The sequence below is a fragment of the Macaca nemestrina genome, chromosome 1 (genome assembly GCF_043159975.1).
Source record: "Macaca nemestrina isolate mMacNem1 chromosome 1, mMacNem.hap1, whole genome shotgun sequence".
Lineage (NCBI taxonomy): Eukaryota > Metazoa > Chordata > Mammalia > Primates > Cercopithecidae > Macaca > Macaca nemestrina.
In genome coordinates, this window is record NC_092125.1 from 42,611,472 (window position 1) to 42,628,501 (window position 17,030).

The 17,030-nt window shown below is 41.7% G+C and overlaps 1 protein-coding gene and 1 non-coding gene across 4 annotated transcripts in view; both read right to left on the minus strand.

Moving 5' to 3' along the window:
- Positions 1-17,030, minus strand: part of NIBAN1 (niban apoptosis regulator 1) — a 173,609-nt gene that overhangs the window by 27,202 nt on the left and 129,377 nt on the right. For all 3 annotated transcript variants that reach the window (XM_024793704.2, XM_024793703.2, XM_071077084.1), the window contains exons 6-8: positions 11,797-11,912; positions 3,554-3,658; positions 3,080-3,242 (exon numbers count right to left, since the gene is read on the minus strand). In XM_024793704.2, the coding sequence (XP_024649472.2) occupies positions 3,080-3,242; positions 3,554-3,658; positions 11,797-11,912 (384 nt within the window). The remainder of the gene's footprint in view (positions 1-3,079; positions 3,243-3,553; positions 3,659-11,796; positions 11,913-17,030) is intronic.
- Positions 1,342-1,404, minus strand: LOC112427270 (U7 small nuclear RNA). The gene has a single exon (XR_003018776.2). It is a non-coding gene; the product is annotated as a U7 small nuclear RNA (small nuclear RNA).

Consider the following 17,030-nt stretch of genomic DNA (forward strand, 5'->3'; position numbering starts at 1 on the left):
CAAATATAACACAATCTATGAGTCTTCTAAAAATGACTTGCTTGACACTGAAGTATAAAACTGTTTGTCAGGAGAATAAATTAATTATTAGTTAATTAACTTTAAAGAGAGGAAGTATTTGAAAAGCATCTAATTGAAATTTCAGAACAATGCTGAACATGGGTAATATGCAATAAAGATCTAGCAGCAGATGGCAGATTTCACCTGCTGGGTGGGGCCAAGATAGGCACAGGAGGGCTGTGGGAGGGAACATTCCTCTCTGCCCACTCTCCCTCTATGCCTACTTACCACAGTGTGCTCCCACCCCCTCTCTGCACTTTTATTCAATGTCCTTTACCTTGCCTTCCTTCCTTTACCTCTGTTCGTAAACATCCTACTCCTCTCTTCAAGGCCCAGTTCAAATTTCACCGGAACGTCCTGGAACTCCCACACAGCTTCCTGAGCTGGGGTCTGCAGGTGTTTCCTCACGGGCTGGAGAAGTTCCATGTCCCATTTGTGTATGCGCTGCTATTTTTCAAGCATGCAGAGATGCTGCTGTGATGCATATGTGTTTGATACATTAATTCATAAGCCTTACTGAAGTGAAGGAAGGAGCTGAACAGAGGGATGATGCCTGAAAGGTGAGGGCCAGAGGGCCTGGATTTGGAGCCCGCCTCTACTACAACTAGCTCTGGAATCTCAGCAAATTACCGAATTTCTACCTCACTATTATCATCTGTAAAATGGAGATCATAAAAGTAATTATGGTGAGGATTAAATGAGTTTACTATATTATGAGTGCTTACAACTCTGGAAGTGGCCCCTTGGAAGGACTCAGAAACTGTTAACTCTCATTGTACCTGTTGGCATTACCGTTTTTTCCAGTCCCCCGACACTAGACCTGTGCTCTCATTATGAGGTGCCCACGTAGCTTCTTGAGGTTGAAATGGGATCTATGCTCGTATTGGGAACCACTGTGCTCTTTGTTCTGCCTCTGGTAGGAACATGTTTTTCCTTCTGTCTCAGCATCTATGACATGCTTTGTATCCTCCTCTCCTTGTAAAATCACGTTGTCTTCTTTGAATCATTCCAGCCATTGTACTCAGCAGAAGTAGAATAAATGCTTATTGAATGCATAAATAATTGTGCAGCAGAACTAAAGCTCTGGGGCTTTACTCCCAAGAATCATATGGGAGGAAATAGAGAGATCACCATTTAATACTCCCCAGGTTTTTTTTTAGAAATACAAAGCCCTTTATTAATGCAGCCTAAAGCGCACTTCCTTGTTTTAAAGGTGGAGCACTGGATGCCTGGTTAAAATGTGTTTCTGATATTTCATTTTATTCATTTATTTTTTATTTTTGAGGCTTTCTGGAAAAAAACTGGAAAGCCTGCTAGACAAATTCTAAAAGAGCTATAACACTGATATTCCATTTTAAAAAGACTTGATCATTACTTCCTTTTATGGCTTCTTTTAGGAAATATACTAATTCAGGGCAAAATCTTTTTCCATCATAAGTAGATACACTGGAGCCACAGAGATTTAGGCAAAGGACGATGATTTAGTTTCAGCCATGAGAATGGCCATGGTTAAGCCCAGCTTAGCACCAGATAGCAGAAATTTTGGCACAGAAGTTGAGCATTGGTAGTTTTAAGTAGTACAAAGTATTTCAATATATAGTCAACTCTAGATTAGTTGTGCTAATGGAGGAATAAGAGACACAGATAGTAGAAAACATCAAATACTCTGAAGTTAATGTAGAGCTGGCTTTGGAAAGGATGGCGTAAATAGACACACAGAGATACACAGACACACACCTGTGCTGGAGCTGTGCCTCCTCAAACCTCCTCTCAGCAGGACCTGTGCTAAGAACCCTGAAGTAAGCTGGGCTGCAGTGGAAAGGGGGCCTGAACCGCAGAGGATAATCCACAAAGCAGACAGCCCCGAGACTCTGAGCCTCTTGAGCACAGGAATAGCGTGTTCCTCAGTCACGCTAAAACTCCATTGTCTCGCTTGGAAAGCACATAGTGAATAGTTTCTAATGAATGAATGAGTGAGTGAGTGAATAATCTGAGAACTCTCTAGCAAGACTGTTGATAAACAATCACAGATGAGCCTGCAAGCTTCTCCTCTGAAGTGACACTAGGTCACTAGGTATGGCGTGTTTGTTGGGTTATAGAGGCCCCAGATAGAATGGAGAACCATAGAATTTCATTCTGTAGGATTCCTTAGAGGCCGTCTAAGGCCTCTTGTATGGCAATAGGCAAACTGTTTTCTGTAAAGGACCAAATAGTAAATATTTGTGCCTTTGTGGTCCGTAAGGTCTCAGTTCCAACTCTTCACTTCTGCTGTTGTAGCACAAAAGCAGCCACAGACAATACATAAGTGAATGTGCCTGGCTGTGTGCCAAGAAAACATGATTTACAAAAACAGGTGGTGGCGCAATATGGCTCAAGGGCTTCAGTTTGCCAACACCACTCCTGTGGGTCCTCCTAATTTCAGAGGAGGACACTGAGCTAAAGAGAAGTTGAGTGACCTCCCCAAGTATGCATGGACTGGCTAATATTGGAGTTGGGGCTACAAACCCACATTTATTGGGTTTGTAGGGTGACTGGGTATGACTCTAAGCCAAAATTTTAGGCTTTCATGTTAGAGGAAAATCCATGTATTAATTGATTTGAATATTTGCTGAGTCTATATATGCCAGGCATGACACCAGGCCCTGGGTGTACTTGAGTAAACCAGGGTGACATGGCTCTGCTCTTTGAGAGCTTACAGCAGAGAGGAGGCAGAGCAGAAGCCAGTCTAACTCAGTGCCAGGGGTGCTACAATGGGGGTTGGGGGTGCAGGCAGTATCAGAATACACAGGCACTGCCAAAGGCAAGAAACAAACTTTCCTCTGCCTTGTGTCCATGAAGCTGCCACAGGGAGGCCGAGGCCCCCAGTAGGACCTCCAGCATGCTCCTGTTGCAGCTGTGATCACCACCACCCGATTTCTTAAGTTTAATTGTCCTCTGAAACCATGCATTCCTGCTATGTGGTGGATCCCTGTGTGTACAGTTTATTTAATTAGTAAGACCATGGATTATCTCCACTGACCTTTGATCTTTCCAATTAAATAGTTCTTTGAGTTCACAATCTGATCCATGTCGGAACGGATCGTTCCTTCCAGGCCCTTTGTCAGAGCTCTGCATTCCTCCTTCAAGGCACTTAATCCTTCTGAAACTTGATTCTGAACCAGGGTGTAGGCCTCCTCGAGGAGCTGCAACAGGGAATAACACATAAATCAGGGCTCTGTCATGTGTAAGTGCTGATGGAGTCAAGCGGAGGGAGGAGCCTTCATCACAGACCATCATAACATAAACAGAACTGCACACACATTGTCATTATTCTTTCAGAGTTGGAGTCTGTTTGGATTAGTCTTCATGTAAGTGAGACTGAGCAGGTTGCAGGTAGGCGTTTCTACACCCAGGGAAGGAAATATCAAACAACAACAACAAATGCCCTAAGAGAAAAGTGAAGGGAATGTTCCCATTTTGAGTAGCTCAGTTGTGGAGCAAAACCATTGCTTACACCAAGCCACGTCCTCTTTCTGTCATTCTTCTTCCCCTTCATCTTAGGCAGCAGGTCTGTCTGAAGAGTGGGCAGGAGCTCCTCCATCACCAGGTTACTCAGGATCTGCACGGCAGAAGACAGCCCAGAGTTGGTCAGTCGGTGATGGCTACATCTGAGCAGCAGGCCAACTGAAGATGTCCTGATTGGCTGTCCCTGCCTGGACCAGATAACTCTGGTCCAGGTTAGCAGGTTAATAGTTTAATAATACTATAATAGGTTAATAGCTTAACCTACTACAGAGGCCACAGAAATCTCAACTAAGACAATCTTAGAGGCTGAACATTCTTAAACATCTGCAAGGAATAGTAACGTCTGCTGATATTCTCACCTTGTTTTCCCAACGTAAATAACAAATTCCCCAAATTCAAACTTCACATCTTCAAACTAGAAGAACTTAGGGCATACAGTAAAATGAAAGATTTCAATAATGGATAAGGACATCTTCAGCAAAATCGTGAAGGAAATGCTAGGCTTGGCTTTGGTGGCTTGAGTCTTAGTCTGTGTCCCCTGGGACTATCATTCCTCCTTAGCCTCTTCATGATCAAAGTATTAAAGTATCTTCATCCTCTTTGTCCCCACTGTCCCCTGAGCCCCATTGTCATCCTCTTTAATGTTTAGCAAAAGAAGGGAAGAGCAGTTTGAAGAAGCGAGAATGACGCCTGGACCGACCAGAGCCCAGGTATCACTGCATCCCACCATGCAGTGTCTTCGTCCAGCACTGGAGAAAGGCTGAGGGGATGCTCTAGGAGATACAGCCACATTGAAGGATAAGCCACAGAGAAGATTGGCAAGGTTGTCTGTTAGACCTGCTTCTCCACAGCCAGAACCCAAGCTCCAAAAGGCCCCTACTAAGAAGGAAGAGAAGGTATGCAAAAGGGAAAAAGGGAAAGGCTGGCACCGGCAAGGAGGGAAATAATCCTGCAGAAAATGGAGATGCCAGAACAGACCACGCACAAAAAGCTGACAATGCTGGAGATGCCAGGGGAAGTGTGCATTTTTGGTAACTGTGTACTTCTGGTGACCGTCCAATTGGAAATACTATTTTTTTAAATGGAGCTTTATAAAAATGTAGAACGTTGTCTTACTTTTCTTAAAGCTATGTTATTATCACACAGAACATTTCATTTTTGGGGGGAAAGGGGCATATGTCACTAATAGAATGTCTCCAAAGCTGGATTGATGTGGGGAAACACCTTTTCTTCCAGTTTTGAGAAACTTCCTCTTGGCTCCCAGGTGGGGGATTCCTGGTGTTGACACACATAGCTACCTTGGCACAAACACCTTATGGTGTGGGAAAACTAAAATTCATTATTTCCTCTTCGCCCTCTCTGCCTTTAGTATGGTCTCAACTTCCTTAAACCCAGAGACCTATTGGGACCTGATGCGTAAAATTAGTTAGCAGTCAGGGGCCATCTGGACCTTCCAGTGACCCCTATTGAGAGGGCATCTCTCAAAAGAACAGCAGTTCCCTTTTTAGAGTGTGGATCTCCAGACTGATGATTTTGCCATTTTCATTTCATCTCCTGAAAGTCTAGATTGGCTCGTGAAAAGTTGTTAAAAAACATGCTACAGGTGAAATGTCAACCCTTACTGCAAACGAGAATCTAAGCAAATGAAGATTTCGCTGGGTTTTATACCCTGATTTCTGATCAGAGAAGCTGTTTTCTTCTGATTGAAGAAGAGAGTTTGGAAGTTGTTGTATACTATTAGCAATTATCTGCTCATGGCTTGCCTAATATACTATGATTGCTTACAAAAAGCATCTTTAATAAGGCTGGATACAGTTTGAAACAGGAAAAAGAAGGGAATAACCAATATTTTGGAACAATCAAATATTTGGAACATTTATAGGAGGAGTGTGAGATAATGGGGACTGAAACAAAAAAAAAGGAAAAAATAAAAGAAGAATATGGGAAGGAGTGTCTAAATTTTTCAAGTGTTTTTAAAAAGCGTGTTCCCACATCGCTCCTAAAATTTTTCTTGGCTCAATTAAACTATTTCCGGTGAATCTGAGCAGTATTCTACACAACCACTCATGCTACTGACCCTTCCTTCTTTACCCCTGCCCCTGAATTGCAGCAGCTTTGCTGTTCACATTCACTTTCACGGTGAGTCTTTCGAGGCCCACAGCTCAGCTTGCATTCACAGGCTGCACACTAAGATTTACAAAAAGGGAAGCATAATTTTAGGAAGGGAGGCAGGAGGCAGAAAAGTAGGGAATCACTTGAAGCATCTGTTCTGAGTTTGAAATAATGTTTGTCCAAAATAACTGACCTCCTCCTTTCACTTCTCATAAAAATTCAAATTATGCTTTGGGAATTAAGGAAGATTTGCTCTGAGGTCACTGGTCAGCCTCATGCTAGTGGAAATGCCCATGAGCTCATTTGATCTTGCCTTTAATCAGGGCTCCGTCGCGGCAGGGTGTAACGCTTTCAATGAACCAAATAGAAACACTCTCAGGGTGGAGGTGGACGAGCTGTCCAGTCCCACTGTGCCTGTGGGTTGCTGGGAGAGGTGCTCAGCTCAGGGCAGCAAGTGGGGCTCCTGTCATCTGCCAAGTGGATCTGCCTGGGGTGACGAAGGTTATGGTGGGGACAGAGTTTCCACTAGCCCTGGTAATTCACTGGTGGGGATGTTTTTGACCTTTCTTTGCCATTCTCTGGGGGCAGTCGAAAGATGAATCACCATTTTCTGTGGCATTTAAGAGGCACCTAACATGCACAAAACTCCATGGAAATTAGCAGGTCCAACAATTATTGAAAGTAATGGCAAGAACCACAATTACTTTTGCACCAACCTAATAGATCCACCAGCCCACCCTGCTCAATGGGATAAGTTCTTGTTTGGAACACATCTCCCCAAAGTGTGGTATGTGAAAAGTGAGCCAAGAGGAAGGGAGACCAATGCCAGAATTTAAAATCACTGGGTTGACATTATGAAACTCAAGGGTCATAAGAATTGTCCTAATTCATCCTTTTGCAGAGATTGGTTAGAATTTTAGCATAAGTGTGAAACGGGTTTGAAAATATGAAAATGTTATATATAAAGGCCAAAGAAAAATAATGTTCCATTTGGGTGGGCTTATAGTTTTCTTGTCTTTCCCACACAATGTTCCAAGAAATTTGGTTTTATTTTACAACTTAAGGAATTAAAGGAAATATGTCTGGGAGGAAAAAGAGGGGGTGGAAGTGGGTTACAAGTGGGGGGGGGAGGGATGATATGGTTTGGCTGTGTCCCCACCTAAATCTCATCTTGGATTGTAGCTCCTATAATTCCCATGTGTTGGGGGGGACTTGGTGGGAGATAATTGAATCCTAGGGGCAGTTTCCCCGTAATGTTCTAGTGGTAGTGAATAAGTCTCACAAGATCTGGTGATTTTACAAGGGGTTTCCCCTTTCATTTGGCTCTCATTCTCTCTTGTCTGCTGCCATGTAAGACGTGCTTTTCACCTTCTGCCACGACTGTGAGGCCTCACCAGCAATGTGGAACTCAGAGTCCATTAAACCTCTTTTTCTTTATAAATTACCCTGTCTTGGGTATGTCTTTATCACCAGCATGAAAACGGACTAATACAGTGGGGGAGTGGGGCTCAGGAAATGGCCACAGGGCAGCAGAGCCTGTGGGTGCTGAAGTTCAAGTGCATCTCATCCCAACAACCATCCTCATCCTCCAACTTTCAGCCCCACCCTGCCCTGATTGAGTGCTGCCTGTCACCTCCCCAGAGCCCACTCTGGCATTCCCTACCATGGTCTGCCTTCCACGAGCAGAGTCCTAAGCCCCTGGGCTTTTCTAGAGAAAGTAGCTAGTCTAATAAATAAATTGTAGTCATGAAGGAATTCCCTAGCTCCTCCCCTCAGAACAGTATCCACTGAATTTTAACATAAGTGACCTAAAAATACCACTTTAATTTTTTTTTTTTTTAAATGGGGGGTGGTGGCAAGGGGAGTGTTTTGTATACTTAACTGCTAGGACTTGGAGATTTAAAAATTCTATCACTCCTATAAGAAACTAAGCATGTCACTAGGTTGATCAAAACTAACAAACCTGGGATCACCCCTTGAAGGTCCCACCACAGTGCCTCCTTTCAGATGCTGAGCTGTCAGGGAGGTGTGAGGTCCGGAGAGGCCACCCTCCTTCCTGAAGCAGGCCCCGCAGTCTCATCAGGCTGCTGGCTCAGGCCCCTTGTGTTACTGAGTGGCCGTGGGTGAAAGAATCCACTCAAAAGGAGTCACACTTAAGATCTTTCAGCAAAAGACAACTCTGGAGCATATGGATAAGGCCTAAAAAATGTGGGTAGTTTTTTTTTTTTTTTTTTTGTCTTGAAACTGTTCTGTGGGAATTATGAGCTGTTCTCTAGCCTATCTTGGTATTTTAAAAGCAAATAATAAATATATAACATAGCTAGAGATACTTTACAGTTGCAAAGCCCTTTCCCTCATGATCTCATTTGATATATTTATATTGACAAGTAGAATATATGTTGATGTTTTTACTGGCATACAAATATTTTCACCTTAACAGTCTGCCAGGCAAGTTATTCTGAGATAGTTGCTCTGCCTGGACACTTGCCTAAAACAACCATCGCCATGAGGGCCTTCCATACTTGCTGTGTGAGTCATTACTACGAAGGTAATGGAACAAGGCTGAGAGTCTGAATGCAGGCCCCTAGGGTAGAGGGGTTCAGGACAGGGTTATGATTAAGGTCTTAGCAGTCAGGAAGAAAAAATGCAAATAAACCCAGCGCTTTAAACAAAAGATGTCATTTTCTCAAACTCACTTATGCTATGCCATTTTCTTTAACCACTTGCTAGCTTCTCTGGCCCCCTGGCTTCTTTTTTCTATGAGTCTTAGGGTAGACACTGCTTTACTGTTATGCACCAAGTCTTAGAGTCTGTGGTGAACCGTAATCCTTACCTGGCCCCACACAGTAAGCTTTAGAGGCCATTTCCTTTTACCAGCTTCTCCAAGCTGGTTTAAAATGCATTTCTGTAGCAGACTAGCTTTCTGACTTCAGCCAACTGTTCTGAATGTTCTTTCTCTCACCTGGAGGTTGCTGGACAAATAATCCTGAAATGCTCCTCCAGCATTCACATGTTATGAGTCTGTCATTTTACCAAAACACTTAAATTCTGGGAGGAGCAAAACCACTTTTTTTTTTTTTTTTTTTTGAGACAGGGTCTCACTCTGTTGCCCAGTGCAGTGGCACAAATGACAGCTCACTGCATCCTTGAACTCATGGGCTCAAATGATCCTACTGTTTTGGTTTCCCAAGTAGCTGGGACTACCTGCACATACCACCGCTCCCAGCTAACTTTTAGAAAACTTTTTGAAGAGATAGGGTCTTGCTATGTTGCCCAGGCTAATCTTGAACTCCCGGATTCAAGCAGTCTTCCCACCTTGGCCTTCCAAAGTGCTGAGATTACAGGTATGAGCCACCACACCCAGCCCCTGTGAAACTTCTTACTGGGACACTTGATAACTCCAGTGATTTCTGATCTCTTTTCTGCTTTTTTGTTTTGTTTTGTTTCACTTTCCCATTTAAAATGTTTTTTATCCTGCAAAACTAGGAGCTTACTATGACCACTTGCACAAATGCTTTACAATCTCCATCTATATAGAGACTCATATACATATACCCACACACATATGTGCCTTGTCTTCTGCATGCTTTCTATGTGTGTCTTGCCTCACCATGATGGCAAGGGATGAGTCATTTCTGTCTCTTCCAACTTATACCACTTAGCACATAATCAGCCGAAAGCCAAAACAAACTCAAGCTCAACTCCCAGAAAGGATTTATTAAATACCTATATTCTTTTTTTTCCCTTTTTTTTTTTTTTTTTGAGATGGAGTCTTACACTGTCACCCAGGCTGGAGTGCAGTGGCACGATCTCAGCTCACTGCAACCTCTGCCTCCCAGGTTTAAGCAATTCTCCTTGCCTCAGCCTCCCAAGTAACTGGGATTACAGGCATCTGCCACCACACCTAGCTAATTTTTTTGTATTTTTAATAGAGACAGGGTTTCACTGTGTCAGCCAGGCTGGTCTTGAACTCCTGGCCTTGTGATCTGCCTGCCTCGGCCTCCCAAAGTGCTGGGATTACAGGCGTGAGCCATTCATTGCACCTGGCCTAAATACCTATTTTCAATGGCATCATGGAGGAATGTAAGTTCACATACATTTTCAAGTGAAAGAAAAAAATGAAGCAAGTGGCATAGCTGAACTCAAGGAGCTATTGAAAAATAAATGTGTAACTTAGTATATTCCCATGGTTGGTGTTGGTCTTTCACTGGGCCAGGAGCAGAAGCCATCATTGCCTTTACCATTTGTCCACTTAGCGTATATCCCTGAAACTATCAGCTCCACAGGGCCAGGACCATTCTGTCTTGTCTATCTTTGGGTCACTAGCCCCCAGCACATTGCCTGGCATAGAGTCAGCGCTCAGTAAATAGTAGTTGAATGAATGAGACTAGGTAAGTCACTTCGCTGTTATATGCTTCCCTCAGTTTTCACATTTACAAAATTGAAATAATAATAATAACTGCCCTACCCATCTCATAAGATTGGCAAGACAAACACCATTAGGTTTCAAACATTATCAAGTATCACACAAATGCATTTGACTACTCATCTATCTATTAACTATGTTGGCTTACATGGCAGGCCAGCCAGTGTCAAATGCTTCAGCTTCCCCTTCTGACACTTTTGTTTTTCTTTATGGCATAAGTACACAACTATTTGGTTCTCTCAGACTTATGAATGGCTGTGCTTCCCCAAAATATCAAAACTCAAGACTTGTTTAAAATTCTGGAAGACGCAAGTCTCAGGTTGGGAAATAGATGAGTTTAGAATCTACCAGAAAGAAAAAAAAAAGAGGGAGAAAGAGAAGATTCTAATGGTAAACACATGTTCTTATATGGTGAAACAACAAAGAAGAGCTCCCTCATGAGTTTTTAGCATTAGATGTTTAATGACCACACAGAGTCAAGGCACCACTCGGCATCCTCCAAATATTGTTCTCTAATAATGAATTTCACTAGCTCCCAAAAGAGGTACCCTAGGAGATGTGGGAAAAAAAAAATTAGTGGGGCTGGGCGCGGTGGCTCACGCCTATAATCCCAGCACTTTGGGAGCCTGAGGCAGGTGAATCATGAGGTCAGGAGTTCGAGACCAACCTGACCAATATGGTAAAACCCCGTCTCTACTAAAAATACAAAAATTAGCTGGAGTGGTGGCATGCATCTATAGTCCCAGCTACTCGGGAGGCTGAGGCAGAAGAATTGCTTGAACTCAGGAGGCGGATGTTGCAATAAGCCGAGATTGCGCCACTGTACTCCAGCCTAGGCGACAGAGCGAGACTCCTCTCAAAAAAAAAAAATAGCATTCTGAAATACCATGTTACTTTATGTAAATATGCCCATACCCAGCCTCCTGTTCTTGGCTGAAGCAGCCATGTGACTGGTGTCACCATGGAGGCGGGGGTCACATCACAAAGCAGTTTCTTTTGGAGATTTATAACACTGTCCCTGGTACCAAACCCACTGAAGTGCTTAGGCCATGACTGGCATCTAGTCAGGATCATGAGAAATTACAATGTACTGCAAGGCACAGAAAACTAGAAAAGATAAATGCAATATATGGAAAACTGTCTAATGCTTTTTGAATTTTTTTCATTACTTCATTTACATATAATTCAATAAAGACAGCTGCTTGCCAAATACTTCTCCAACTGCACTTCACAAGGCAAGGTAAACATTACTATTCTTATTTTTTCCAGAGGAGTAATCTGAGACTAAAAGAGGTTAAATAAGTTGGCATGACTTAAGTCCAAGTATGCTGACCCTAGCTAAAGCCCTGTCATGCACTTTGCACTACTGCTCGCTACTCACACTTGATTCTAGTCTGGAAGCACGAGGTCATCTGAAAGAGTAATTATTTTCATAGAAAACAGTGAGGGAAGCTCTTTCCACTGTAGTTGCCATGTTTCTGGCTGCCCCATTTCATGCCCAGTCTGGTGGTCTTTGCAGTGGGTGCCTGGTAGTTTCCTGACCAATGCTTCCAGACATGAGAGAGATGGCCTGTGGAACCACATCTTCCATACTTGCAACTTTTTTGTTTGATTGTTTAACAAAATGACCCTGACTTCCTATCAACCAAATACTCAAACATAGAGAGAATCCAAAATTTTGAGCCCCATGTTACCTGGATTTCATCCCCAGTGATCATTTCCCAGGAACCATAGTGACCTTTCTCCTGTCGGAAGAATTGCACAGCTTCTAAAAAGGCTTGGGCTTCAAATGTCATCTGCTTCATGTAATCTAAAGAAAAGAAGGAAGGACATTCAGCAAGGTAAAACACTCTACATTTCCCCATAGCTCCTCAAGTGTGATGGCTCAGAGACCTAGCATTATCTGAAAATGACAAGGCATGGAATTATGAGACACAGAGAAAGTTAAGCAAGTACTGAATTCAAAGTTAATTTGCAGGTGTACATCACATTACTTGTTCATAGTCCTAGCTGATACATTCTATCAGTTACTGAGTATACTGGTTAGGACTAGAAGGAGGCCCATCTCCCTTACTGTCTCTTATATATGCTTCCCTATCCACCCGCAGGCACCCAGCGACTTTACGCTACCAGCTGTGACACAGGCTGTCCCTTAACAGTGCCTCTTGTGTTCAAAGTATCTCCTTCCAGTTTCCCAACAAAACAATTTCTCTGTGACTCGGTATCAGCTTTCAATACAATATGCATCAACACAACATGGAAATGTATGCAAATGAAAATAGTAATTGCTAACACATACAAAGCAGGATAATGTTCATCTAAGCACTTTACAGATTTCATTGAGACCTCACAAAAACCCTCCAGGAGAGTACTATTATCCTCATTTTACAGATGAGGAGACTGAGGCACAGAAAGATGAATTAATTGCCTAGATCACATAGCTAGTGAGTGGCACAGCCCAGGTGTGAAAGGTGGTCTGACCTCAGAGCTTGCCTCTAACCATGATACTATATTGTCTCACATACTAGTTTTATGGGTTTGCCCTTCTAAACATACTGGATTTTAAATGGTGTCCTATCTGAGAGGTACTATCCTACCACAATGAATGAATATCTAATGGTGGAACTTAAGGTGTGGTAGAGGGAGCTGGGGCTGAACAGCCTTCTCAGAGTTCCATAAGTCATGCTAGGCATGCAGTGTCTTCATTTCCAGCACATAAAATTGGCTCTTGGGGGACACAATGATAACAAAATTATAGAAATCTTCGTGGGGAAATGAACTTCAGAAATAATCTAATCGAAAACAAATAATCGAGCCTTAGAAAGGGGAAATAAAATGGGCAAAGTGAAGTGAGTGAAAAGGCCAAGTTCCCTGACTCTCCTCCTATAAGGCACAAAGCTCTCCTGCCAGTAGCACATTTATAGAGCAACATTAGATTAGTGATTTGGAGGCGGCTGACTTGGGAGGTGAGGAGGAACCATCACAGTTTTAGACAGTGGGATTATTCAGTAAAAGACTAAATTGTTGATATGGGGAACTAAGCAGAACTAAAAGAGGATCAATCTGCTCTCAAAGGTAACAAGCAATTAATAGGTGGTAGATGACTCATTTGAGATTGGCTTACTAGATCACAAACCTCAGGAACTGAGAAAAGAGAAAACAATTCAAAGCTTAACCTCTACAAGAGCTCAAGAAAATTATTCACAGTGAGGATACCATGAAGTCCATCTGAAGTTCCATTTTAAAAAATGTGAAACAGTGGCCAGGCATGGTGGTGGCTCACACCTGTAATTCCAACACTTTAGGAGGCCAAGGACAGATGATCACTTGATGCCAGGATTTCAAGACAAGCCTGCGCAACATAGTGAGACCACATGTCTACAAAAAAAATTAGCTGATCACGGTGGCACATGCCCATAGTCCCAGCCACTCAGGAGGCTGAGGCAGGACGATCACTTGAACCCAGGAGTTTGAGGCTGCAGTGAGCTATGATTGCACAATTGCACCCTACCCAGGGCAATAGAGACCCTGTCTCAAAAAAAAAAAAAAAAAAAGAGAAGAAAAGAATGTGGAACAGTAACTGACATTTCTAATAGTAACATAGAGATTTGGTCAAAATCTAAATTAAGTTTTGAAAAAAAAGCATGTTGCAAGAATCAAGTTTTTTTTTGTTTTTTTTTTTTTAAATTTTTTCCGCATCCCATGTGCTTTTCTTTTCTTTTTTCTTTTTCTTTTTTAAAATTATACTTTAAGTACTAGGGTACATGTGCACAACATGCATGTTTGTTACATAGGTATACATGTGCCATGCTGGTTTGCTGCACCCATTAATTCATCATTTACATTAGGTATTTCTCCTAATGCTATCCCTCCCCCTGCCCCTCACCCAATGACAGGTCCCCATGTGTGACATTCCCCACCCTGTGTCCAAGTGTTCTCATTGTTCAATTCCCATCTATGAGTGAGAACATGCAGTGTTTGGTTTTCTGTCCTTGTGTTTGCTCAGAATGATGGTTTCCAGCTTCATCCATGTCCCTGCAAAGGACATGAACTCATCCTTTCTTATGGCTGCATAGTATTCCATGGTGTAGATGTGCCACATTTTCTTAATCCAGTCTATCATTGATGGACATTTGGGTTGGTTCCAAGTCTTTGCTATTGTGAATAGTGCCACAATAAACATATCTGTGCATGTGTCTTTATAGTAACATGATTTATAATCTTTTGGGTATATACCCAGTAATGGGATCACTGCGTAAAATGGTATTTCTAGTGCTAGATCCTTGAGGAATCACCACACTGTCTTTCACAATGGTTGACTAGTTTACACTCCCAACAACCGTGTAAGAGCATTCCTATTTCTCCACATCCTCTCCAGCACCTGTTGTTTCCTAACTTTTAGTGATCGCCATTCTAACTGGTATGAGATGGTATCTCATTGTGATTGTGATTGCATTTCTCTGATGACCGGTGATGAGCATTTTTTCATGTGTCTGTTGGCTGTATAAATGTCTTCTTTTGAGAAGTGTCTGTTCATATCCTTTGCCTACTTTTTGATGGGGTTGTTTTTTTCTCGTAAATTAGTTTAAGTTCTTTGTAGATTCTGGATATTAGCCCTTTGTCAGATGGGTAGATTGCAAAAATTTTCTCCCATTCTGTAGGTTGCCTGTTCCCTCTGATGGTGGTTTCTTTTGCTGTGCAGAAGCTCTTTAGTTTAATTAGAACTAAACCATTTGTCTATTTTGACTTTTGTTGCCATTGCTTTTGGTGTTTTAGTCATGAAGTTTTTGTCCTGAATAGTATTGCCTATGTTTTCTTCTAGGGTTTTTATGATTTTAGGTCTAACATTAAAGTCTTTAATCCATATTGAATTAATTTTTGTATAAGGTGTAAGGAAGGGATCCAGTTTCAGCTTTCTACATATGGCTAGTCAGTTTTCCCAGCACCATTTATTAAATAGGGAATCTTTTCCCCATTTCTTGTTTTTGTCAGGTTTGCCAAAGCTAAGACGGTTGTAGATGTGTGGTGTTATTTCCTGAGGCATCTGTTATGTTCCATTGGTCTATATCTCTGTTTTGGTACCAGTACCATGCTGTTTTGGTTACTGTAGCCTTGTAGTATAGTTTCAAGTCAGGTAGCATGATGCCTCCAGCTTTGTTCTTTTTGCTTAGGATTGTTTTGGCAATGCGGGCTCGTTTTTGGTTCATATGAACTTTAAAGTAGTTTCTTTTCCAATTCTGTGAAGAAAGTTATTGGTAGCATGATGGAGAAGGCATTGAATCTATAAATTACCTTGGGCAGTATGGCCATTTTCATGATATTGATTCTTCCTATCCATGAGCATGGGATGTTCTTCCATTTGTTTGTGTCCTCCTTTATTTCATTGAGCAGTGGTTTGTAGTTCTCCTTAAAGAGGTCCTTCACATCCCTTGTAAGTTGGATTCCTAGGTATTTTATTTTCTTTGTAGCAATTGTGAATGGGAGTTCACTCATGATTTGGCTCTCTGTTTGTCTGTTATTAGTGTATAGGAATGCTTGTGATTTTTGCACATTGATTTTGTATCCTGAGACTTTGCTGAAGTTGCTTATCAGCTTAAGGAGATTTTGGGCTGAGACGATGGGGTTTTCTAAATATACAATCATGTCATCTGCAAACAGGGACAATTTGACTTCCTCTTTTCCTAATTGAATACCCTTTATTTCTTTCTCTTGCCTGATTGCCCTGGCCAGAACTTCCAACACTATGTTGAATAGGAGTGGTGAGAGAGGGCATCCCTGTCTTGTGTCAGTTTTCAAAGGGAAGGCTTCCAGTTTTTGCCCATTCAGTATGATATTGGCTGTGGGTTTGTCATAAATATCTCTTATTATTTTGAGATATGAAGAATCAAGTTTTTAAATCGAAGTATTTTTTCCTTGTTATTTTTCTTGACTTGGCAAGTGATTTAATGTTTAATCTTAGAGGTTTGCAAAACAAAAATTAAAGTCTTGCTATAAAATTGACAATACCATTGGCAGCGTTCTCCCCACAAGGGGATTGTGATATGGGGCTTAGTACACTGGGAGGGACTTTACCAACTGAGATGGAAACTGTAATTACTACATTGGGATTCAAGACTGACTCATGTGCTCTTATTTTTAACAGCTGTTTTCATTTCCAACCTAAGAAAACAAAGAGATGGAAGAAAATATGGTACTGTGTCTGGATGAAGTGAGTATGGCCAGATCCACAAGCCAGGGAATGAACTTTTAAATTCTTCACGTCCTTATAAGAAGCATAAATTTACATATTTCCCCCTCTACTGACCTCAGTAACTGCAGAAGGCACTTGAAATCTTGTCCATCACCTTCTGTATCTATATCAATGCAAACAATGACACTCCCACTGATGGTTGCATTTTCAAAGATCTTTGGAAAAAGTAACTGAAGAAATGGAATTTGGAGATGTGGATGTCGACAGAAGTCAAAGAAGGAACCAGAAGGAGAGCTCGAATGTAATAGTGGTGGAAGTGAGATACCTTAATACAGAAGAGAAGAAAAGTATTAATAATCAAATGAGCCACAAGAGAAATTATAGTCATCTAACAAGGAAGTCTCAGAGAATGAGGGCCTGGATCTGAATTCTGGACTCTACCATTCAGGCAGACTTAAATTAGATTTTAAATACTTCCTTTCCATAAAGGAAGAAAGATCTAACCTACTGATTCATCATTGTATTTTCAGCTAGTAAACTGTTAAATTAATATATGTAAAACTTTTAGAACAAATCTGCCACATAGTAAGTTGCTTTATATACATTTGTTCTTAAGATTATAAGCACAGGTCAATAGCAACTAAAAGATCATTAAGCAAATAAACGACAAAGGTTTGCTTTGTAAAAGATAACACTGTACTGCAATGGTAATATAAACTTCATTTTTTCTAAGTTGTT